At 40.5% G+C, this 25550-nt stretch overlaps 1 protein-coding gene across 5 annotated transcripts in view; it reads right to left on the reverse strand.

Annotated features, from left to right (window-relative positions):
• The window catches only part of REPS1 (RALBP1 associated Eps domain containing 1), an 86150-nt gene extending 62038 nt beyond the window's left edge, over nt 1–24112 (reverse strand). For 3 of the 5 annotated variants that reach the window (XM_003255790.3, XM_003255789.3, XM_012506070.2), the window contains exon 1: nt 23369–24112. In XM_003255790.3, coding sequence (XP_003255838.1) covers nt 23369–23521 — 153 coding nt within the window. In that variant the 5' untranslated portion in view covers nt 23522–24112. The remainder of the gene's footprint in view (nt 1–23368) is intronic. The other 2 variants (XM_030809760.1, XM_012506071.2) reach the window with 1 other exon arrangement.
• Between the last annotated feature and the right edge of the window lie 1438 nt (nt 24113–25550).

Genomic DNA, 25550 nt, shown 5'->3' on the forward strand with positions numbered 1-25550 from the left:
ACGTAAGTACGAGATAAGAATTTCCTTTCTATACAAGTATTTGCATATAAATATAAAAAAGGTATATTTCTCAATACAAAAAAAAACCCCTAGAAATGTCTTCTGTAACTTTTCAGCACAGAAAATTCAAATATATATACATATTCTTCTTCCTCTACTAATATTTTCATAGAAATTCATCAAGAGAACTCACCATCACAATATAGATTACTGCTATAGGACCTAGAAGCTTCTTAATATTGGGAGGGTAGAATTCACTCTACCTGCTATGGAAGGGAATCATAAAGAATGGGTTGAGTCAAACAACCAATGTAAGAGGACTGAAGCAGCTTAAGAAGTTTATAGTTCTTGACTTCAATTTCTGCATAGTATATGTAGTTAAAGAGATTCTCCTTAGCAGTATGTGATTCCTGGTTCTTTGGCTATAAATTCTTGCTTTAGGAAATAGAAACTCCCACTGTCAGTCTACTCTGATAAAAGTAGTACATACAGGCCAATAAATATTTTACTGCTTATAATCAGTCTCACTGTCATTGTTATCTAAACAAATAAAACACTTCTGATAGCCTCAAACATAAGAACTCCAATGTGAAAAATAGTATGACAACTTTTAAAGTTTGATAGTTTGATCCAGGTCTCAAATTCCCAATTAAAATAATTATTTGTATTATCTACATTAACAATGACAACAACGACAAAAAGGCTTTAAAAAAAAAAAAAAGATTAAAGGTAAGAAAGGAGAAAAACCACAAGTACGCAAAAGTAGTTTGAAAAATACTACAACCACCTAAAACTGAAGCTTGAAATAGTACTAGCTGCCTTTAGAAAATACAATGGGGTATGGAGATAGTCCAATACAATTAATTTGATCACTATCTTTACTTAGGGTGATCATAAAATTTACATCCAGACTGAGACATGTGTAGAGTGAAAGAGGCACTGTTTATAATTATGCCTAAACAAGAGGCATAAACCAGGACTGTCTTAAGCAAACCCAGACATAATTGCTTGTAAAACTCATTGAAGATAAATAATCCCATTCAACCAATAAAGTGTGTAGGGTGACATGGAAAGACAACACCTGCAACCTGTTGCCTTACAACATGCCACATAAAATATTAATGTTTTGATTAAGGAGTAGTATTTTTCAAGAACCAGTTACTAATAATTAAACCTCTCTTTTCTTACATGGAAACTTGATTATTCCAGAACTACAATGACTCCTGATCAGAAATTTTAAAAAATCATAAAAGTTTACAATAAAACATTTAAACACAGTGGGCCAGGCATCATTTTAAGCACTTTATAGCTCATTTAATCATCTTAGCCCAGAAGGACAGAGATTTCTATCCTATTTTACAGATGAGAAAATTGAAGTACAGAGAGGCTCAGTAATTCATCCCTGGTCACAGTAAGTGATGAAGTTGAAGATTCCAGAGTGTGTTTTCACCAACTGTACTATGTTGCCACTACTGCTCCTCTAGTGGGAGAAGCAGGAGCCCACAATTATTCCTAAGTGCACAGAATACAGTGGAGCTCTCAAGTATCTCAAGTGAGTAGAATCGTGGTTAAACAGAGTTAAGCATGATATAATTTCTGGTATATATTTGTTACCACTGGTCAAGCAGGAGCAAATGGGACAGGGAAATTTCTTTACTTATAATATGATAAAGAGAAACCCATTCCACTGTTAGGATAATGTACTACACCAGTGCTATGGGTTATCACAGGGCGAGAATGACAAAAAAGATGATTATTATAATAATGACAAGCATTAACTGTGCACACACCATGTGTCAGGTACTGTCCCAAGCTCGTAACGTGTTAACTAACCTAATCATCCTAACAACCCTATGAGGTAGGTACTGTTTTATAGTTGAGAGAACTGACCATACTTGCTCAAGGACACACGGCAAGTGACAGAACTTAGATTGAAACCCATGCTCTTTATCACTTCATTATTTAATAAGGGATCATATTTGCCCAGTAGTACATTCATCCAATAAGCTGCATTACAACAGAGTTTTAGTATGTTACATCATAAAACAAGAGTTGTTAAGTTTTTGGTTGGAAGGCTGCAGAACCAAGTTTTCATAGGTGTCATATTTCTCGAGCTTCTGCCTAAAAAAATGAAAACGTTGAATTTTATCTCTAAGGTCCCTTCTAATACAAACATCATTTCTCTGAATGCAAATTTCCTAACATTTCATATAACTACAACACAAACTACCTGCTGAAAACATCTGCTATGGTTTGAAGATATGCTTTAAACCACAGGCTACGGTTTGAAGTTCATGCTTTGGAAATTTAATCTCCAATACAACAACAGTGTTGAGAGGCAGGACCTTTAAGGGGTGATTAGGTCACAAGGGCCCTGCCTTCGTGAATAGATTAATGTAATTTATCACAGTTGATTCATTATAAAAGGCAATTGGGCCCACTCCTGAGCATGCAATTGTGCTCTCTTGCCCTTCTGCTTTCCATCATGGGATAATGCAACAAGAAGGCCCTAGCCAGATACGAGCTCCTCGACCCTGGACTTCCCAGCCCCCAGAACTGTAAGAAATAATCTTTTTTTCATTAACAATTACCCAGTCTATGGTATTCTGCTTAAAATGGCAACATAAAATGGATAAGACAACATCTAATCTTTAAAAATCTATTTCTGCCAAAGTGCCAGACATAGATTAGATATGTGACTCCTTTGAAAAATAACACAGGTGGTTATTTAAATATGATTATGAGATCAAATATACAAGAAGTTATATTCACATTTTACTCAATTAAAAAGTACAGTATCACACACAAAAGTTGAGGTTGACTCAACCTTAGGCCACTCGATCTGCTGGGATTTATTAGTGTCTTCCTTTTGAGTTTCTATAGCTGTATGCAGCAATAATTTTAGGGTAAAGGTAGTTCAGAGTAGTTTTGCTGAAGACTTTCTCATTCTCCTTTGCCTATTTACCATAATCCCAGTGCAGCAACACTTTATACTCAGTAGGTACTTAATGAACATATACAAACATCACTAAACACACTCCATCCCCAACACATGATAAGAACAAAGAAAAAGAGCCTCAGGATCTGCAAAAAGCTGCTTCCTACAAGAATAACAACAGTAGTAGCTAACAGCTATATAAAGCACTATTCCAAGTACCAGGCCCTGTTCCAGGTACTTTATGAATGAATTCATTTAGTCCTCAAAACAATCCTATGAGGCAGGGGTTACCTTTATTCCCCAAACGCAGGAAGAAAAAAACTAATTAATGCCCAGAGAAACTAAGGCTCAGAGCAGTTAAGCACAGATGCTCCTTAACTTATGATGGGGTCACATCCCGATAAACCCAACCTAAGCTGAAAATATCCCAAGTCAAAAGTATGTTTTCGACTTACAATATTTTCACCTTATGATGGGTTTACTGGAACGTGATTCCATCACAAGTTGAGGAGTGTACTGAATGTGTATCGCTTTCACACCACTGTAAATGTGAAAAATCCTAAATCAAATCATTGTTAAGTCAGGGACCATCTGTACTTGCTTGATGGTGGTAACTCCTAAGAATTAAACTTCAACTTAAAAATTCCATCAAGGATTTTAAGCTGACTAAATGAAAATAAAATAAAAGTGACAATGATGAAAAAGCTATCATTTATTGAGTGGTGTATCAGTACTTCTTTAATACAATCCTCAAAAATGACCCTAAAAATTACGCATTGTTATTTTCATTTTACAAATCAAAGTAGTGGGCAAAGAGAAAGTTCTTGCCCAAGGATATTGACTAGAAATTAGCAGAGCCAAGATATGAACCCAGTTTTGTAGAACTCCAAAGCCTGGCTTTTTTCACTATGCCAGTATCTCCCAAATTTCAGACACTTGCATACCACCTTCACAAATTCTGTCACGTTCATGGACCACTTGCACTATTATGTACTTAGTATTTTTTCTTTAAATGAGACACTTTTTTAAAGTTAAACTTATTTTAAAAGAAACTTTGTATCATGTATAAATGGAAAATTCTACTTCACTTGAAATAGAGATAAAAAATAATATATTCAATGAAAACAAAACTGTAATTTCAGCCAAATACCACTGTCTGCTAAATGTGCTTACAGCCACATCAAGGCCTACCTGTACTTTATTAAAAGAAGAGAGCAAATAACATGAGAACGGTGTTAAAAAAAAAATTTACTAGCTCCAAGCTGCAACTTTCTCCATGAATAATCAGATGTGAAAAACAACAAGAGAACAGCTTCCTCGCTATGTGCAAGAATTGGGTACACGTCTCACGTTTTGCGGAACAAAACATAAGGCTGCTCTACTGCCTCTCCTTGATTCAAGTACATACCCATATCTGCAGTCTTTCACGTATTCTCAATATCGTATAGAATGTGCTAACACTGAATAGCAGACTAGTTATTGTACCTAGTAGCATTATAGAAACATCTCATCAAAGTCTTCTCCTCTTAAGTACTTACATACAATGTTGAAAATACATACTTGGCCCTGGGAGGAAAACAAAATTTTAACACAGAACCCTTTTTGTCAAAAACTTTCTGCCCTAGTTGCAAACAACACACAATCTATGATATAAGGCTGTAATTTTTTTTTTTTTTTTTGAGATAGGTCTTGCTCTGTCTCCCAGGTCTGTCTTCCAGGCTGGAGTGCAGTGGCGTGAACTCGGCTCACTGCATCCTCAACCTCCGTGGTTCAAACCCCTCCTGTCTTAGCCTCCTAAGCAGCTAACAGGCGTGCACCACTGCATCTGGCCAATTTTTTTTTTTTTTTTTTTTTGGTAGAGATGGGGTCTCACTATGTTGCCGAGGCTGGTCTCAAACTCCTGGTCTCAAGTGAGCCATCTGCCTCGGCCTCCCAAAGTGCTGGGATTACAGCCATGCGCCACTGTGCCCAGTAAGGCTGTAATTTTAAGCATCAAAATGGTTGGCAACCTGAGCACAAGCTTTGCCATCATATGAAACTGAATTTGAATCCCAGCTCATGTTGCACATGTAGCCTCTCTGTAGCTCAAGGTTTCTCAGTTGAAAAACTGAAATATGTATCTCTAAATGTAAAGTTAAATATATGTCAAATAGCTTGATGTCTGGTCCATTATAGGTGCTATATAATTAGTACTTGGCCCCTGTAATAATTAAATAAAGAGAGAGGTTACTGTGAATTGGGATTTTTTTTTTTTTAGTAAGTACCTCATCTCTAGACCTTAAAGAATGGACAGGTTTTTGATCAGTCAAAACGAGAGGCAATACAATTCAGGGTGCCAATAGGTCAATGCAAGGACCGTAGTGGTGGCTAGGTGGTACACTGAAGCTAGATGACGAAGGCTCTAAATGCCACACTAATTTTCACTGAACATTTCAGAAGAGTAGTATATAATTTATAATTCACTAATCTATTCTTCAGCAATCACAGAAAAGCTTAAGATTTAGGAGGCCACTATAGTAGTTTATCAATGAGACGTTCAGAGCTTGGATTAGAGTAACACTAAGAACAGAAAAGAATGGCTAAGTCCTTTCAAAGAGAATCTGAAGGACTTTGTAAGTTGGATAAATGGAAAAGAGGAGTCAAAGCTAACTCCAAAGCAGACAGCAGGAAGACAATCAGGATGTTAAAGACAGAGTATTTCAGCTCCATGATGAACAAGAAGAGACAATATCCACCGAGAAGTGATTCACTGCCAATTGCAATGAAAGTGAAAGGTCACTGGATGTGGTGATTAGGATAACAATGAACTTTAAGAATATCTTTTAAAAAGGGGGGAGGAGGGGAATATAAACGTTAAATTACATCAAGCACAGTGGCTCACACCTAAAATCCCAGCACTTTGGGAGGCCAATGCAGGCAGATTGCTTTTAAGCTGAGGAGTCCGAGACCAGCCTGGCCAACATGGCGAAACCCCATCTCTAATAAAAATACCAAAAAGAAGGCCGGGCATGGTGGTGCACACCTGTAGTCCCAGCTACTCAGGAGGCTGAGGTGGGAGGATCACTTAAGCTCAGGTAACAGAGGTGCGGTGAACCAAGATCATGCCACTGCACTCCAGCTTGGGTGAAAGAGCAAGACCCTGTCTCAAAAGATAAATCAGCAAATAAAAATAAAAGTTAGATTACTAGTGCCCAGGTTACGGGCAGTAGAGAAGAAATCAGGTCATTTGTTATTTGGCAGTAAAAGGAAGAAGAAAAATAGGAAGGCAGCTAGATGGGTGTGCAGGGTCAAATGAGTAACACCAGAAGCAAAAAGGAACATTATGTAGAAAATAACCATGAAACAATACAATTAGTAACTATGACAATTCCCTTTTTGCCATTTGTTAAGTGCTAGTGAGAAACGCTAAGTTTGGATTCACTCCAGAATCAAATCTTAGAGGGAAATGTACTTAGGGAAGTAAAAGATTTCTATCTCTCAGGGTTCAAAACTGTGGGTGGTAAACAGAAAAAATCTAACCATAAGCTCCCTTCCACCAGCCAATAACTCTTCAGTGTTCTGAATGAAGGCACAGAATACAGTGGGTCATTAGCTTTCAAAGGTTTAAGATCTGCAGTTTCTATTATTCCTATGAGATAATGACAAGTAGTACAATCTGTAATTCTGACATGGCACATGTCTCAGTGGCCTGTGCTAGGGAATGTGTGAAATCCTGTGTGTACCATGACCCAACCCAGCACCCTCATCTCTAAATTGACTTGTGGGCCTCCACTTACAGCCAGGCACACTGGAACTCTGCATTAGTTGTGCCTCATTATATTTTATGAAAAAAAAGTATACGCTATAGTGCCAAGGTATCCAGATTCTACCATAATTTATTTTTTTAGTTGCCAATAAATTACCAGTTTTTAAAAAATGTCTTACAATTACTCTGCTATATATAAAAAAAAGTGGGGGTAGGTAAGGGAAAAAGATCCTGAAAGGGAGGGAGAGGAAAGCAGCAACGTCTTGTCAGCAAAGCAGCGAAGTCAGAGCTCAGAGAATTCTGTGCTATTGTTCTGTTCTTACTGCCTCCTTCTCTTCTCATGCCCAGAATGTTGATTGGGGTGGGGAGAGAGTACCCATAGTGCTAGGCAGTGGAACATCCAAGGCTTCAAGCTTCACCACCCCCACTTTTCACTTCCCTGGGTGAGGAGCCCAGAATTGCCTTAAGTCATCATCCCAATCACGTCTATGAATGCACAGCAAAGCAGGGCTAACCAAATGGCTTGCCCTAAAAAGTTGCCTATGTTTTCTAAACATCTATTATGTGTTTTTGCTGTTCTGCACATCAAGAAAGAAAAGAAATCTGAGTTTTATTCACAACTTGCTCACAATATTGCTGGGATATAGAGATACTGGAGAAGCAGCCAAGCAATGGCATAAACACACCAAGCAACAGCATAAATGAACAAAAATCAATACAGTACAAAACATATACAAAAGGATAGGCAGGAGGGAAACTGGTCTCAGTGAGAGTGAAGTTGTTCAAATTAATTTCCAAAACCTACAAAAGTCAATTAAGCCATGTTTTGAAAAGGGGGGCGGAATAAGCACGAAAGTGAGGAGAGAGTCCTGTAGACGAGGGAAGTTACATGATAAAGAAGAATAGATAAAGAACAAGTAAAAGCTGTGTGAGAAACAGAAAAACAGATCTGCTGGGAAGGAACACAAAGTCCCTATTAGGAGAATAATCAGAAACAAGCCTGTGAGATGTAGCAGTGGGTTGGTAGAAGCTTTTAAGGCTGATTACGCATGACTACTCAGATTTGAAATGCTCTCTATTATCACCATTCATTTTATGGGCATGTTATACCTTCCCTCCAAAAGAGTTAACTAAGTTAAATGAGAAACTCCACTGACCTGTTTTCTTATTCAGACTACATGCTTGTCTACCACTGCTTGCTCACTGTCAAGTTCAACAATTGAAAATTATGCCTCTGCAGGGCAGAGAAATGCATGTGAGTTTACTACTAAAGTGAGCCACGATACCACTAAAAAAAAAAAAAAAAAAAATTAAGAGAACAGCCTTGACGTAACAATTCCTTAAAGTTATTAGCAAGCATGCTCAGTGTGTTTGACTAGCATCACCTCACCAACTTTAAAAGTATTAACGAGAATATTCACAGTCTAACTGAAAGCACTATGCAGTCTGGTCTCAGAGTTCCATACTGTTGAAAAAAACTCATTAATTATAATTTGGAATTTTTTAAGTGGTATGATAAAATGAAGAGGCTACGCTAGGACCCATCAATGTACTGATGAGGAATGAAGTTCTAAAGCACCAACTAAGCAGTCTAATAGGTTTTGAGTGAGTGCCTAACAGGAACGAAGTGATAATAAAGGAAACAAACAGGGCTAAAACTTACCCTCAAATTGTTTGCCACCTATCAAGGGAAACAGATACACAGGAAGAATAACCTAAAGTACAAATTGTATACAAGTGCAAACATACAGAATAGAGTTGGGAGACTACAGAAGGAGGGGTTATCTGGTTGGGATGATCAGGAAAAAGTTCAAGTAGGATGTCAAACTAAAAAACAAAAAACACATGGTATTTTAAGTGAAAGTTCAAAAATTATTTCAAAGACCTTTCTAATTCATGAAAGATGATACAACATTCTAGAGATATAACTTGATGATTCAAATTTAGGTAAGTAAGCCTGTGATAAAAATTATGAAGGAAACCAAAGGACTATAAAATGAGTTAGTCTGTAAATATCTCAATGTAGAAAAGAATTCACTGTAGGAAGAATTTGCTCTGGATCCCAAGAAAAAATACAGTAAGTTTAATACAACCTCAGCAATAATATAAAGACTGTAAAAAATTCTACTGGGAATCAAAGTCTGAATAAGAAAACATTTTTGAAGGAGTAATACACAAGCTTGTCAGAAAGTAATCTGACTTTCACTCTTAAGCCTCCATGAAACATACATAGAGTGTAGTAGTTTAAAGCAGGACTACTTAAATCCCAGCTCTACGACTTACTAGCTGTGTAATCGTAGAGAAGTTACTTATCCTCTGTGTCATTTTAAAAATAGAGATAATAAACTGTATCCACTTCAGATCATTGAAAGTAAAATGAATTATCATATATAAAGGGCCACAAACAATGCTGATATAGTAGGCACTACATCAGCATTAATTATTACTATCATTTGAATTGGCTGGCAATGTATATTAAGGTTAGAGATAAGCAAACATATTTTTGGGGAAAAAAGATAAATCATGTTCACTCATTCAACAAATATTCACTACTGACAATGTGCCAGGAGCACAGTCAGGAAGCAGACAGGCACAGTGACCCCTTGGAGCTTAGAAGATTCAGTTTTCCAGAACAAGAACCATGTCTCCTTCACTCACCTCTGCAAACCCAGTGCCCTAGGTACATACCCTGGAGCACAGCAGTTGTTTAATGGTGTTTGTTGAATTAATAAAGGTGTAATTATAGGGTATTAAATTGAAAAAAAAAATTCTGAATATATGGAGAATAGAAATTCAATAGATCCATGCCCTGAACAAATGGTACAGCAATGCCACAGGTTAACTAAACCTCAAGAAATCTGTCTACAAACCTTCAAGAATCTATCAATTCTTGAATATCCTAAGAGCATACACTTTCCTATTGATAATGAAATGGCACGCTTATTACAAGGATTAAATGAGATCCTGTGTTACATGAGAATCACAAAGCTGCAAATGAGATGCTGATGTGAACAGGTAGGCTAGATTCTTCAGCTCCAAGGCTCACTCCTCAGCTAAATACAATGACTATGTGTCCAGGTGTTTAGCGGTTGCTTATACAAATAGCTAAAACCTCTTATATTAAATGTCCAAATGTGTTTTGAGTTTAAAATGTAAGGTGCCTTTGGGTTTAACATCCAAGATTCAAGTCTTTGGAGGCTGACCTAATTTCAGATGAAGAGACATTATACTTCCACACCCACATGGCCTTCCTAACAGTTTCAAGAAAGTTTCAGAAAACTCCTGAGGTCTTAAGTGAAAACAGAAACCTAAATCTCTGGGACAATATCAGAGTTAATTAACTCTGAAAGGTATTTCAAATATAAAGACTTTAAGGCCGGACATGGTGGTTCACGTCTGTAATGCTCGCTTGAGTCCAGGAGTTTAACAACAGCTAAAAAATACAAAAATTAGCTGGGCATGGTGGCATGTGCCTGTAGTCCTAGCTACTTGGGAAGCAGAGGTGGGAGGATCCCTTGAGCCTGGGAGGTTGAGGCTGCAGTGAGCCATGATCATGCCATGCCACCGCACTCCAGCCTGGGTGACAGAGTGAGACCCTGTCTCAAAAAAAAAAAAAAAAAAAAATTAGGCTTGCAGTCCTCATTTTTAGTGAACAGCCTCACTCAGGAACCACCACTAAGTCTGCACACGCTTCTAAAGCCACCCAGCTACTACTCTCAAGCTTTCAAATGCCCTCCTAACTCTGCTGCCCAGAAGGAATAAACATGGCATCACACTCAGCACATACAAAATTCACCACGTTATCTTCTCCCCAAACCCCCCACCCTGCCCTCTGCTTCTTTATTTCCATGTTAATGGCATCACCATTCTGTAGGCTCAAAACCTCAGAATCATTCTTTGAGTCCTCTAGTGGTAAACTTCACTTCAAGAGAGCAAACCCTCAAATTCATTATCCAGTGAAAGGGCAAAACAAAAGGCTTACTGACAGAATAAAAGGGTTGGGAAAGCATTATTAAGTTCACACAACAAAATCAACGAAAGGTATAAAGCTAGGTTTGAAGAACAACAGACAATTTTCTGTAGTACTAAAGCCAAGATTCTACAAATTCTGTGTTTTCTCCTATAAAGCAGAGCTTGAGTGAGTGAAACTTACTTGATCACCTTCTAAGAACCAGGCACTATCAGTTTGGTAGTATTAAAACTTCAGAAATGGCCAAGGCGGAGGATCACCTGAGGTTAGGAGTTCGAGACCAGCCTGGCCAACATGATGAAACCCCATCTCTACTAAAAAGTAAGAAAATTAGCTGGGCGCGGTTGCAGGCGCCTGTAATCCCAGCTACTTGAGAAGCTGAGGCAGGAGAATCACTTGAACCTGGAAGGCGGAGGGTGCAGTGAGTCGAGATTGTGCCATTGCCCTCCAGCCTGGGGGACAGAGCCAGACTCCATCTCAAAAAAAAAAAAAAAAAAAAACCTTCAGAAATGGTATTAGCTTCAGTTTACAGACGAGGAAATGAAATCTCAAGAGAGGTTAAGTACTTACAAAAGATGAGAAGTTAATAAGCACCAACTGGAGATTCAAAATCTAGAACTGTCATATTCCAAAGTCTATGCTATTTTGACTACACTCAACACTTGCTGACACAGAGAATTACTAGGGTGTTGTAATTACTTTTCTATGGAATATAATGAAGTGCTTCAGAAAAAATATGCATCCTTCTAAATCAGCTATTAATATACAGTATCAATAAACACTTTGAAGTCAAACCTCTGATCCTTTCAGTCACAAATGAGACACCAAGAAAAACTAGTATACTCTTAGTTTCCAGACAATGATTTCTTGTTTCAAGGATATAGATATTTCTATTTCCAAGTACGACATTTTGCATAACCCATGGACAAAAAGAAGCAATAATCACTTTATGCGATTTTTTTTTTCTCCAAAGGAACATGCTATTATAATTGTGAGGATTGGGCCCAAGATCTAGCTACTTATGCAAACTCAGATTGAATACAGCTATTTCAAAATACAAAGACACCAAATCAGTCCCTTTAAGTAACATTAGAATGGCCCACAAAAAGATTCATGATAGTGACAGTGATTATTCCAGTGGACAAAGCAACCCAAAATAGTCCTGTAGATTGAAACTACTATTTCATTAAAATTATTACTTGTCAGTCATGACTACTTCAAACTCGCATTATTCTTTGAGGTGTTGTATTTCTGTAATTTCCCATAATATTAAGATATCTGAGTTAAGTGTACAAAAATTCATCATACCACCAAAGGTCAATAGATGGAAACTGGTCTTCATTCTAAATCATATTATTTTTAGCCCCTTCTAAGGTCAATAAATAATGTACTTGTAAAATAACACATATAAAGCATGCAGAGCAGTCCCTGTCACACAGAACAGTGAATAAATGTTAGCTTCATGCTAATGTAATGTAAATATACTCAGTTCTAATGAATCTTGGAAGATGAGATATGGCAATTTCCTCTACACGTAAAAATCTATCAGTACATCATCTTTCAAAATGTAAATCTTTTATCAAATGCCAGATTACATTATGCTGAAGTTTTGTAATTAAACTATGTAAGCAGTACACAGTCCTTCATTCTCCACCACACTCAACCTTTACATTCTCCAAGATGACTATTTTGTAATTTTTAACTCATAGCTTTGAGGTATAATTTATACACCATAAAATTCAACCATCGTACGTGTACAATTCATTGAGTTTTAAGAAAATTATAGAGTGTATAGAGCACTATCACTGCAATCTAATTTTAGAATTTTTCTGTCACCCAAGTATTTTCCTCCAGACCATTTCTCTTGCTGTGGCCTCAGGCAGCCACTAATCTGCTGTATCTCTATACATTTGCTTTTTGTAGACAGTCCATATAAATGTAACCACACAATATGTACTCTTTTGTATTTGGTTTGACAGTTAGCATGTTGTTATTACAGATGAGGTCTTGCTCTGTCACCCAGGCTGGAGTGTAGTGGCGTGAACACAGCTCACTGCAGCCTCAAACACCTGGGCTTAAGCTATCCTCTTTCCTCAGCCTTCCAAGAATAGCTTCAATGATATGTGGGTGCCATCACATTTAGCTAATTTTATTTATTAATTTTTTGGGACAGGGTCTTGCTATGTTGCCCAGAGCCATGTTTTTGACATTCATGTTTGTTATAACATATATCACTAATTTGTTTCTTTTTTATTGCAGAATAGTTTTCCACATTTTATTCAAACAGCATGTGATGGATATTTGAATTGTTTTCCAGTTTTTGACTATTGTGAATAATGCTAACAGATATGTACATACCTTTCTTTATTTGCACATGTATTTTCATTTCTCTTGGGCAGATTCCTAAGAGTGGAACTGCTGGTTGCTATGGCAAATTTATGCTCAACTTTTTAAGAAAAAGCCAAACTGTTTCCCAATGTGGCTGTGTCATTTACAGTCCCAAGAAGTGCCGAAGGGTTCCAGTTTCTCAACAATACAAATACTAGGTATTGTCAGTCTTTTTAATTATAGCCACTCTGGTCAGTGCGTGATAGTATATCACTGTGATTTAATTTGCATTTCCCTAATGATTAATGGTGTTAACATCTTTTCATATGCTTATTGGCCATTCTTATTGTTGTCTTTGGTGAAATACCTATTTAATGGGCTTAAGCCTAAGAATGGGCTTTCGCCCAGTTTTTTTTTCTTTATAAGTGAGTTGTAAGATTTTTCAAACATATTCTAGATTAAAGACCTTTACCATGTTTATAATATGCAAATATTTCTCCCCAATCTGCAGCTTATCTTTTTATACTTTCTTAAGGATCCTCTCAAGTGTAAAAGTTTTAAAAACATTTAATAAAGCCCAATTATTTGTTTCTTTTCTTTTCCTTTTTTTTTTTTTAAGACATGGTCTGGCTCTGTTGCCCAGGATGGAGTCCACTGGCACAATCTCGGGTCTCTCTGACCTCTGCCTCCCTGACCTCTGCCTCCCAGGCTTAAACCATCCTCCTGCCTCAGCCTCCCAAGTAGCTGGGACCACAGGTGCACACCACCACACCCAGCTAATTTATTTTATCTTTTTTTACAGGCAGGGGTCTCCCTATGTTGCCCAGATTGGTCTCAAACTCCTGGGCTCAAGTGATCTGCCCGCCTCGACCTCACAAAGTGCTAGGATTACAGGCGTAAGTCACTGTGCCCAGCCCTGTTTTGTAGTTTTAAATACAAAAATCTTGGTGACTCTTTTCTTAAGTTTATTCCTAAAGAGGCCTAATGTTAGGCCTCTTTAAAGCTAATGTGAATGTATTTTTTTCTTACTTTCATATTAAGATTTTATGTCACTACTACACTGTTAATCCCGCCTCAGTTTGTAAAAAACAAACAAAAGCCATTAGGCCAGAACATCCTCCCACTAAATCTATATTCCACCCACTAAATCTATATTCCTACTTGCGTCTGGAACCATGTTGTTCTTTCTTCCCCACTGTTAAAACTGAGGAAGTGGCTGGGCACAGTGGCTCATGCCTGTAATCCCAGCACTTTGGAAGTCCAAGGCGGGCAGATCCGAGACCAGCCTGGCCAACATGATGAAACCTTGTCTCTACTAAAAAGACAAAAATCAGCCAGGCGTGGTGGTGGGCACCTGTAATCCCAGCAACTCTGAAGGCTGAGGCAGGAGAATCGCTTGAACCTGGGAGGCAGAGGTTGCAGTGAGTCAAGACCACACCATTGCACTCCAGCCTGGGCGACAGAGTGAGAATCCATCACAAAAGAAAAAAAAAAAAAAACGGAGAAAGTATCCCCTTCCTATCAAAGGACTCTGTGCAGTCAGGATCCTGACCACTCCTGCTTTCTCAAGGACTTCTCATCTCCCTTATCTTAGCAATCCTAACAACTAAAATCATTCTGCAGAATTTCTCACACTCAAAAAGAAACAAACAAAAAGATTTCCTTTATATCCTCATACATCTCTAGCTTCTACCCTGTATACATTCCCTTTCATAGGCAAACTTCTTTAAAAGCTACCTATACACCCTGTCTCTAGTTCCTCAGCCATCATTTATCCCTCAAATCACTCAAATCTGGCATCCATCTATACTAGTCCATGAAACTGGCTCACTGAAGTTACTAATAACTTCCAGGTTGCCAAATCCAATGGCCACATTCCTGCCCACATGTTCTCAGCCTCTCAGTGAAACTCAATACAGCTGACTACCCACCCGCCTTGAAATACTTGCATTATTTGGCATCCATGACATGATAATACTATACCTTACACATTCCCAATTTGCACCACTCTGATTGTGTGCTTCCTAGCCTCCTTCCAAGAAGCCTTCCAGTTTACCCAACTTGGAAATGTTCAGCATTCCTCAGGATTCCAATTCTAGTCAATCTTTCTTTCTTCTTTATAATCTTTCCTTCAATTATTTCATTCATTTTCATTACCTTAAGTATCACTAACATAGTGACAATCTTCAAACTGACATCTCTAAGCCAAGTATCTCTGAATTCCTAAAGATGTATTGATCTCTCTAACAGGCCTCCTTGACAATCTTACAGGCTTCTGAGAACTAAGATAGACAAAAGGGGAACTGCTGAATTCACCCTTACCTCTCCCAGGAAACAACCCCCCCAAAATCCACTCCTCTTCCAACCATCCAATAGTGGCAACTTCCAGCAACATCCTTGAGTTCTTTCCCCTCCCTTATGTTCCATATCCAACCCTATTTATGCCTTCATATTTCTACCACCTAAAAAATTCTCAGATATGTCCACTGCTCTCTATCCTACTGCCACCTCGCTAATCTAAGCCATTGCTGTCTGCTGCCTGGACTGCTGCATATCCACTAGCCTATCTGCTTCCACTTGCCCCCAGTATTCTTTTTGCTCATACATCAGTCAGCATGATCTTTTAAAGTATAATTCAGATGATGCTACACCCCCAAATAAAAACTTTTAGTATATTTCCACTAAAATCCAAATTCCTTATCACTGAGTACAAGGGCCTGCCTTATGCAGTCCCCGCCATTCTCCCCTCTTGTCCATAGTTTCAGTTTCTTAAACACACTGTGCTCTTCACACTGCATTCTTCACAGCCTCAGGCCCTTCCCAGTTCTCTCAATATGAAACACCTTATTCTCCCTCCCCTGACCCCCCATCCAGGCGTCCTCTAAGGGGCCTTCCCTTACACCTAAGTAGGTCCCCACTACCTCTTCTGATTCTACCACCCAATGATTCTCTATTATTGTACACAGTTCCTTTTTTCCTTTTTTTTGTGGGGGGAGGAGGGTGGTGGTGGTGGGGCAGGGAACGGAGACTTGCTCTGTCACCCAGGCTGGAGTGCAATGACACTACTATGTCTACTATGTCTCACTGTCTCACTGCAGCCTCGACTTCCCAGGCTCAAGTGATCCTCCTGCCTCTGCCTCTCACGTAACTGAGACTACAGGTGCAGGCCACCATGCCTGGCCAGTTCTTTTTCTTTTTGACATTGGCACAAGTCAGAGAAGATGTCTTGATCCTTCACCACTGCATGTATACCCCCAATACAAAGAACAGCCACAAGGAGGTCTTTGTTGAAAGTATTTAAAACTGATTTAAGACAAAGAAATGTTTAGCATTTCACAGGTCAGCCTGCTCTTCCTTAAAATTGAATTAATGTAGAAGTCCATAAGATGAGCTTGACTCAATTAGGGGAAGGTTGGAAATCACAAATTAAGTGCAAAATTCTGTGGAACTATGTTTTCTTTCTTTTTTTTCAGCTTTTTTTAAAAAATTATTATTATACTTTAGGTTTTAGGGTACATGTGCACAATGTGCAGGTTTGTTACATATGTATCCATGTGCCATGTTGTTTTGCTGCACCCATTAACTCGTCATTTAGAATTAGGTATATCTCCTAATGCTGTCCCTCCCCCCTCCCCCCACCCCACAACAGTCCCCTGGAACTATGTTTTCTAAGAAGATGTCCAGTGTGTGCAGCAGAATCTCAATGGAATCAACAACCCAAAAGAGATAGACTAATAAATTCGGGCTTCATTATTTAATGAGACAGACCCCAAATTCAACACCTGGCTAATTCTTGAAACAAAATGGAGAGGAGATGTAGTATTCTTAATTTTAAAAAGCCTAAGTCTTAGAATTTATCAAATCTCAATGAAATCTGGTATACAGTTTAACTTCCATTAGACAAATTTCTTACACAGAGGGAAAAGATGAGTGAAGATGCATCTATAATAGGAAAGGCTACAGAAAATAAAACATATATAAGGGAAAACATCAGAAATGACAAGTCTTATCACCCATTTCAAATTCTCACGGCCTTGAAGAACTAAGCACCCATGGATTTATGACCCTTTCATCAGTTTCCTCTTGTATGTATCTGCTCTTTATATTCCTCAAAGAATGTCAAATAATCCTGTTCCAGTGTCAAGATAGTGGAGCAATTAACCACAAGACTTTGTGCTACTTTTTTTTTTTTTTTTTTTTTTTTTTTTTTGAGACGGAGTCTCGCTCTCTGGCCCAGGCTGGAGTGCAGTGGCGCAATCTCGGCTCGCTGCAAGCTCCGCCTCCCGGGTTCACACCATTCTCCTGCCTCAGCCTCTCCGAGTAGCTGGGACTACAGGCGCCCGCCACCACGCCCGGCTAATTTTTTTGTATTTTTAGTAGAGATGGGGTTTCACCTTGATCTCGATCTCCTGACCTCGTGATCCGCCCGCCTCGGCCTCCCAAAGTGCTGGGATTACAAGCGTGAGCCACCGAGCCCGGCCGACTTTGTGCTACTTTTAAAGAGGTGTGGCTGGAATAGATTAGCCGCTCCTACACAAAGATACTCTCATTTGAGTCAGAAATCATGAAAACCCAATCCCATAGCTAAATCATTCTGTGATTTGTTCAGGGTCACAAAGTTAGCTAATACCAGAACTGGAACTTGCCTCCCACAGTTAGTGCTCTTTATACCAGCTTCTCATGCTCTTGTGTCGCTCCATCAAATGTCTGGCATGAATTCCCAATATACTAAAACTCTAACTCTGGGCTATTGATTAAAACAAACAAACAAACAAACAAAATGACTGAAACTAGCACAAGAAACTCAAGAAGACAGAAATTTTAAAAGTAAATAAATAGGACACTACAGAAAGACATTGACTGTGACTTCTTTCACAAACAGTATCTTTTTCAACTGTGTATAGGTAAGTGATTAAGGCAAGATTATTTCTGTAGTTTATTACAATTATTTTAGTGATTCAGAACTAAAAACCACTACTCCAGAATAACAAACCTGAGACTTATTAAGTTTATAACTTTCAACACAGAAATGAGCTCTGCTTTCCTATTTTTAAACTTCTCACTAATGCCAGATCTTGTAATTGATTAAACAAGTTTCAAGAGAAAAACAAAATGGTTTGTTTCACTGTTATTGCTTTTCCCCATTAAATTTATGTGTTATGCAAATATTCTAACAAGATATTGCTCAACACAAATGATCTAAAGATTTTCAGCTTCATTAACAAGGTACATTGCTTACAAACCTCAATGAAAGAACAGTTAGTACTAGAACCTTTTATCAACCTATTATGCATTCAAAGTCTGTATGAAGTTTTAAGACAGTTCCCAAAACAGAAGCTTTTGGTGAAAGCTAAGAAAACATTCTGATTAGTGTGGCAAATAGTACATCTTTCCTAATCTTTAAAAAATAAAATAAACTACTTTGGGAAAAGCTGACTTTTAAGCCACAACACTGAATATTTTCTTGCTCAGCAGACAGCAAAATTCCTCATGATTAAATCCTATGAGCCAGATTTTTCTCCCCCTCATCTTGCTGTTATGTGGCATGGAGCATAATTTTACAAAGCATCCACTCCTTCACTTTGTCTATTGATATTCTGTCTTCAAAAACAAACTCTTAAACTCAGAATAGATTTTCCTCTGCTATTCCAAAGCAAATGTAATGAACACACCTTAAAACATCTGACAGTGGTAATAAAGAAAAACTGTATCTGTGTGTGCCCCGAATACCAACTACGAGAATCTCCCTCTTTCTCTGAAGTGGCTGTGTTTCAAGACATCATCATACATTTAACTACTTACTACGCAAAGGAAGAAGTTGATACGTAACTCAAAATCAGATATTCTAAAATCCCTACTGTTCATAAGAACTATGGGCAAGTCAAAATCAGACCAACTGAATTTTATTCCTCACCCTGCTCCCAAACCACATGACCAGAGAAGGTAAGAGCTGGGATGTGCATAATAGTAAGGGAGAGATACGAATATTCACAAATAAATTATTTAACTTCTCTGCTATCAAGTTCTTAGTTAGTAAACAAGAATAAGCCTGTAATCCCAGCACTCTGGGAGGTCGAGGTGGGCGGATCACAAGGTCAGGAGTTCAAGACCAGCCTGGCCAATATGGTGAAACCCTGTCTCTACTAAAAATACAAAAATTAGCTGAGTGTGGTGGTGGCATATGCCTGTAGTCCCAGCTACCCAGGAGGCTGAGGCAGGAGAATCGCTTGAGCCTGGGAGGTGGAGGTTGCAGTGAGCCGAGATTGCACCACTGCACTCCAGCCTGGGCGACAGAGCGAGACTCTGTCTCAAAAAATAAAAATAAAAATAAAAATAAACAAGAATAACACCCACTTCACAAGGTTGTTGCAAGCATCAAATGAGTTCTTCCATGAAAATGATTTGCCTGGTTAAAGGAACATAATAGGCACTCAATAAATGCCAGCTCCTTCCTCGTTCGGTTGTGGACTCGTTGTTATTTGTTCTCTACACTCATGACCCCAAATGACTCAGTCTCCTACTAACTTTTACTAACAAACACTGAAAACTACTGTAGCAACCAAGGTCCTGATATGTATGTGCATGCCCAGTCTATGTGACACTGTCTCCCGCCCCTAAACACTTAGGTGAGCAAAACAGAAGAAGAAATCCTGAACCTCTGAACCTAAACTGCTGTAAGAACCAGCAGTCGGGGTGGACAAATCTCCACCCACTTCCAACTGTCTCCAAGAGATCTGAATTGCCATCTAAAAATGTATGAAACCAAACTCACCATTGTCTCTTTTGAAAAGTAAGCCCTCTTCCTGCCCCTTTTCTAACTGTGAGTGGTGTCCAAAGAATAATCCTTGCCCCCTTGTACTCTCACCAAAACACTGCCAAATAACCCAGGCCTATCAAGTTTACCTTCATAATCTCTACCATCATTCTCTCTCTTTTTTTTTTTTTTTTTTTTTGAGACAGCGTCTTGCTCTGTCTTCTAGGCTGGAGTGCAGTGGCACGATCTTGGCTCACTGCAACCTCCTCCTCCTCCCAGGTTCTAAGTGATTCTCCTGCCTCAGCCTCCGGAGTAGCTGGGATTACAGGCATGCGTCACCACAAGCAGCTAATTTTGTATTTTTAGTACAGAAAGGGTTTCACCATGTTGGCCAGGTTGGTCTCGAACTCCTGACCTCAGATGATCCACCTGCCTCAGCCTCCCAAAGTGCTGGGATTACAGGCATGAGCCACCGTGCCCAGCCCATATCTGATTTTTTGTCCCACTCCCACCACTACAGTCCAGGTTAGGGTTTCTCAGTCTCAGCACTGTTAACATCTTGGGCACACAATTCTTGTGGAGGCTATCCTGTGCACTGCAGGATGTTTGGCAACATTTCTGGCCTCTACCCACTAGATGCCAGTAGAACTGCTCTCTCCCCTCCAGTTATGACAATCAAAAATGTCTTTAGACACCGCCAAATGCCTCTTCCCCATTGTCACCCTCATTCCCATGTTTGAGTACCACTGACCCAGTTTCTCACTTCGTATCTGCCATACAAAATCAGCCCCCAAGTTAAGTCTACAGTTTTATTCCTCTAATTCCTGTGGCCCTGACAAACGACTCCTAAAGCACTGTTTTATGAGTCATTTCTTTTAAACCTACCACTCCCTGTTACCTACACAATTAGTTCAAAGCTCTCCATCCAACCTTGATAGTCTGGCCTCAATTAAACATTATTCCACAAAGCACCTCATATAGTGGCTACCCAGCAGTCCTTCAATAACATATCCAGTCTCTCCCTTTCTATTCTACTGCTGTCACCCTGGCTGGATGTCCATGACCTAGCACCCAACCCAGACCACTGAAAGAGTGTCATTCCTTACCCTTTCTGCCACTCAAAGTCAAAAACTTTTCAATGGGTCTCCATTGCTTGCTGAAATATCGTATCTGCTGCCCTTCTTCAGAGTCTTTCCTAATATGGCCTCTTTCTAATTTTATGTTCTGTTATCCTGAAAACACTAGTCCTTGAAAAGGCTCCTACACTTTCCACTTTTGATCACATTTTTTCTCTGCCTGGAAGCCCTCATAATTCCACTCCCCTCACTCCACTCTAATTTAAAATCCATCTGAATTAAGTCAAAAAGCCTTTCTTGGTCATACCTCCTTAGTATTTCATAACACTTGGCACCTCTCCTATGGCATACATTCTACCTTATGTTATACATGAGTACTCCTATAATTGACAAGATCCTTAACAGCTTCTCACTCCTCTTCTGATGCTTGCAATGCCTAGCCCAGTGTTAAGTAGAGAACTAAACATTAGATATGAGCTGCCCCAAATGTTTCCCACTTAGAAAGCAATGGAGGACCGTGTTTTCAGACAATCCCAAACTCCGTTAAGAGAATTAAGCACATATTTTCCTTTTGTCTCATATTTCTATGTCTTAGACCAATTTTTAAGTAAATTGCCTTCAAGATATCTAGATTGCTATTTAGTATACATTACTGTAAGAGTTCTGCTTTCAGGGAGTTCCAACTTGTAACTGAACCCTGAATATTTAAGTTCTCTCTTTATGCCAAAAGACAATGGAAATTTATTTTTTGAATGTTAATAAAATTGAGCAAAACATAAAAATAACTTGCATTGGATTAAACATGTTTCAAGTAAAGATTCATTAATGCAAATGTGTCTGTCCTAAAAATTACATTTCAAGTTCTAAAGTCTTTGTGTACCATTAAAAAGATTGAAAGTTTTATTTCAACTCCTTCTCACCCCAAAGACAAACCAAAATAGAACAGAGAAGGCTTTTTCTTAATTTTATTTAGATCCTAACTTGAAAGTATACTTTGTTATTTCTTCAAAAGGAGCAAAAAGAGTATCATTAATGAGCATGTTCTGACCAGATCTTTAAGTCCTACTCCAAAGCTGTAAGAGGAGAGTACCATAGACCACACTACCAGCACCCTTCGTTAGCAGACCACAGGCTCTGTTTTGTATGTCTCTGAGCTAAGAATGGTTTTACATTTTTGTGTTTTGTAAACACATAAAGAAGAATATGCAACAGAGAGCATATACGGCCAGCAAAGCCCAAAATATTTACTATTTGTCCCTTTTCAACAGAACGAATTTGGGACTCCTCGTTGCCCTTCACTGGCACGTAAGACATCCCACCTTTAAAAAAGCAATAAAAAACACAAGAACATTTAAAAAGATCGAACTCGTTCAACTTAGTCATAGTTAATGCAGACTTAACTTCTAAAACAGAGGCCGGTGTGTGGACATTTTTATACTTCACAGAATTTTTGTTGGAAGAAACTTGCCTTCATTCTGTGGATGAACATACTTATGCTTGAAAAGGGAAAGAGCCTGACCCAAAGTCACACTGCTGGTTAACAGCAGAGTAGGGTCAAGGACTCAGCCCTCAAAACCCTGGTCCAATGCTCTGCAGTCCACTACATACACCTATACATGTGGCTTTAAGTTTTGGAGATGTGGATAACTAGCTTGGATCAATATAAAAGATGAAAGCTTAAAACCTGTTCCTAATATGCTGTGTAGACAGACTCCTACTAGCAGCTATGAATCATTAAACAGAGTAGCATTAATGCTCACCACATACATTAGATAAGAACTTCTAGGAAGTCTTCTGTTTCAAAAGCAGATATGATAAAGAAGGCTTTAAACCTATAGGGCTTGCTCCTCCAGGGCTTCAGATTAGCGCAAATACGCACTTCTGCCTACCAGCTGTTCAATACTCATCTCCCAACCCAAATCCACAAGTTCCACAAATGCTTTCGAATGCCTGTTGAAAAACATTGTTCAGTCTCATCACATACACACGTTCTACAGATAATTACAACTTCTTGTGTGCCTACTTGTAAAACTACTAACTAGTTCACATTTTTAAAAATTTCCCTAAGAATTTTGCTTCCTTTAAAAAAACTGCTTCTTCGATTCCTAAATCTATAAAACTCACTCTATCGCGTCTTCTCGGTTAATTCAAGAATTAAAAAAAACATTTTGCCCATACTGATAACTTCACTACTCTGCAGGATCCGAAAAGCTCTGTATATGCCAGGTTCTAGGATTCACACACATTAACAACCTAAGATCCTTCACGTGAGATAGCTCTTGCAGTGTAAGAGCACAGATTCTCAGGGTCGTGGGGGATACCTGCTGAGGCTCTTCAGATCCCCACCACAGGAGTTCCGTCTTCTAAGGGCAACTCCCTCCCCCTTGGCCGCGGCGCGAGTCCAGGCCTCCCGGGCACCTGCGGCCCCTGCCCGCTGCGAGGACCCCCGAGGAACCAGCCCCCCGCCGGGCCCCCAAGGAATCGGCGCCCACTCCCACTCCCGGAGGCCGGGGACTGCAGGCCTGAGCCGCCCGCCGGCCCCGGGACGCGACGTTACCTGTAGGACCACGTCGTTGGGCAGCTGCGCGGCCCGGAACAGCTCCAGCACCCGCCCGTTGACCACCACCTTCTTGGTGCTCTCAATGTCGCAGTAGGAGAAGAGATCTGAATAGTATTTCTGCTCCGCATCGCTCAGCGTTAAGCCTTCCATCTTCGCCTCCGGCTCACGGCCGCCCCGCCCCGCATGCACTACTCGGGGCCCGGCCCCAGGACCCTGGGCCGGCAGGGGCTGCCCGTGGCCCGGCCTCCTGCTAGCTTCCCGAAGCCGCCGGCCCCGGCCTCACACGCGCCAGGTGCGCCCGAGCAACAGGGCCCGGAGGTCGGAGGGGGCCCGGCTGCGCTCGGCGCGCCGCCGCCTGCGAGGCCCGGCGCAGTCCCGGGCTCGGCGCAGCGCGCGGCTGCGGCTGCGACTGCGGCTCCGACTCCGGCCCCAGCCGCGGCCGCGGGGAGGGTGCAGAGAAAGAGGCGGGGGCCGCGGAGGCGCGAGGCACTGGCGGACTCCGCCCCCGCCGCGGGTTCGAGTCTCCCCGGCTCCCTGCCGAGTCCCCCAGACTTCCCGCCTCGGCTTCCCCTTCCGTTCACGCCTCCGGAGCGGCAGCGCTTCCCGGAAAGTTGTGGGGCTTCGAACCTAAAGTTTCGGGGGATCGGGGCTGAGCGTGGCCGCCGCTCCGCCTCCCTCCGCCGCCATTTACAGCGCCCCGGCCCGGCCCCGACGCGCCCGCACCAACAGTGACAGCGGCGGCCGCGCTCCAGACCCGGATGTGAGGCCGGGAGGAGAGAGCGCGAGAGGGAGAGAGAAACACCCACCGGGCTGGCTTGGCCGCTCCCGGGAGAGGGAGGAGGCCGCAGCGCCCCCTGGTGGTCGGCGCCCGGCGGCGGGATGACCGAGCCGCCCTGTGCGCGGAGATCTCAGCAGCAAGACCCCCGGAAAGGGGGGTGCAGCAGGAAACAGCCGGCAGCTCATTAAGACCGAGATAACTAAGATACGGGTTGCAGTTTTTATGTTTCGCAGTTTCTGGTCCTAAGCGTCTAAATAATTGGATTGAAAGGGGAGCCTTGTTCAGGTTGTTATCATTCTATCTGTACCTTTTTGGTACAGATGAAGATAAATGCAGTATTTCCATCTGTTCGGAAGGACTGTGAACATCCAGGCTATCCGGCAAGCCTCCACGTAGACACCAACACTGAGGCTTCATCTCATTAGTGCTTCAAGCCATGTTCACCTGAGAAACAAAATGTGCTGAATAGAGGGGAAAACTGGCAAAGTTGTCCTCTTTGTTCACAAGGTCATTCCAGTCTCTGGGAACTTAATACTCTACATTTATACCTTCCACTCTGTCAACTCATGTAGGCCCGGGGCTGCCCACAGGGGCTGCCTTCCTTATTTTCTCCTTTATGAAAATCATGGAGTGGCACTCTTTTAATCTGCACCTGTCCCAGAGAGGGGATTCTTCAGCTATTTCAAGTAGAATATCTTAAGAATTTATACTTAGCAAATATAAAATACTTCAAAGACGGGAGCTAAGGCAGAATTACACAGAGTTTTGGTTTTTATTTTGTCTTCTACAAGTTGTTTCCCAGAGTGCGGATCCTATAAATGACACATATGAGGAAATTATTACAGGTTCCCAGTCATTTATCTGTGATTGCAAAATTCAAAGAGCACTGAAAGCCCAAGACTTTTTTTTGTAACCCTTTGGAAATAAAACCTGCCCTGCCTCATTTGGAGGCAAAATCTAAACTAAGCTTGCATGAAGCTATTTCTAGCCTTAATGGATGCCACTTAGTGTCAATATTTATTCATTTCACTCCAGGTCTTTGTAGAATGTTAATATGTACACAGTCACAGGCATTCTATTATCTTTCTATTTTTTAAGAAAGATAAGGGATTGTAGACCTGTCAATATCTTCTGACTTGACTAGTAGTATTTGATAAAGGTAAGTATATATTATCCATTAAGCTTATTTCCCATCCCTAAGACTTTCAGTTTGCTACAGCAGCCCCTCATGTGCCCTTTCAGGGCACCTGCAGCAAGTGATCAGAGCCCCCCCCAGACAGCTGCCTTCCAAAGGTGTAAACCGGAAGAGCACAGTGGGGTAGGGATTGGCTCACAGTTGTCTTTACATCTTTTTCTCTGCCACCTTTCCTAGGCCTTGCAGCTCTTGTCGGCCCCAGGGCC

Source organism: Nomascus leucogenys, chromosome 3 (genome assembly GCF_006542625.1).
Source record: "Nomascus leucogenys isolate Asia chromosome 3, Asia_NLE_v1, whole genome shotgun sequence".
Taxonomy (NCBI): Eukaryota; Metazoa; Chordata; class Mammalia; order Primates; family Hylobatidae; genus Nomascus; species Nomascus leucogenys.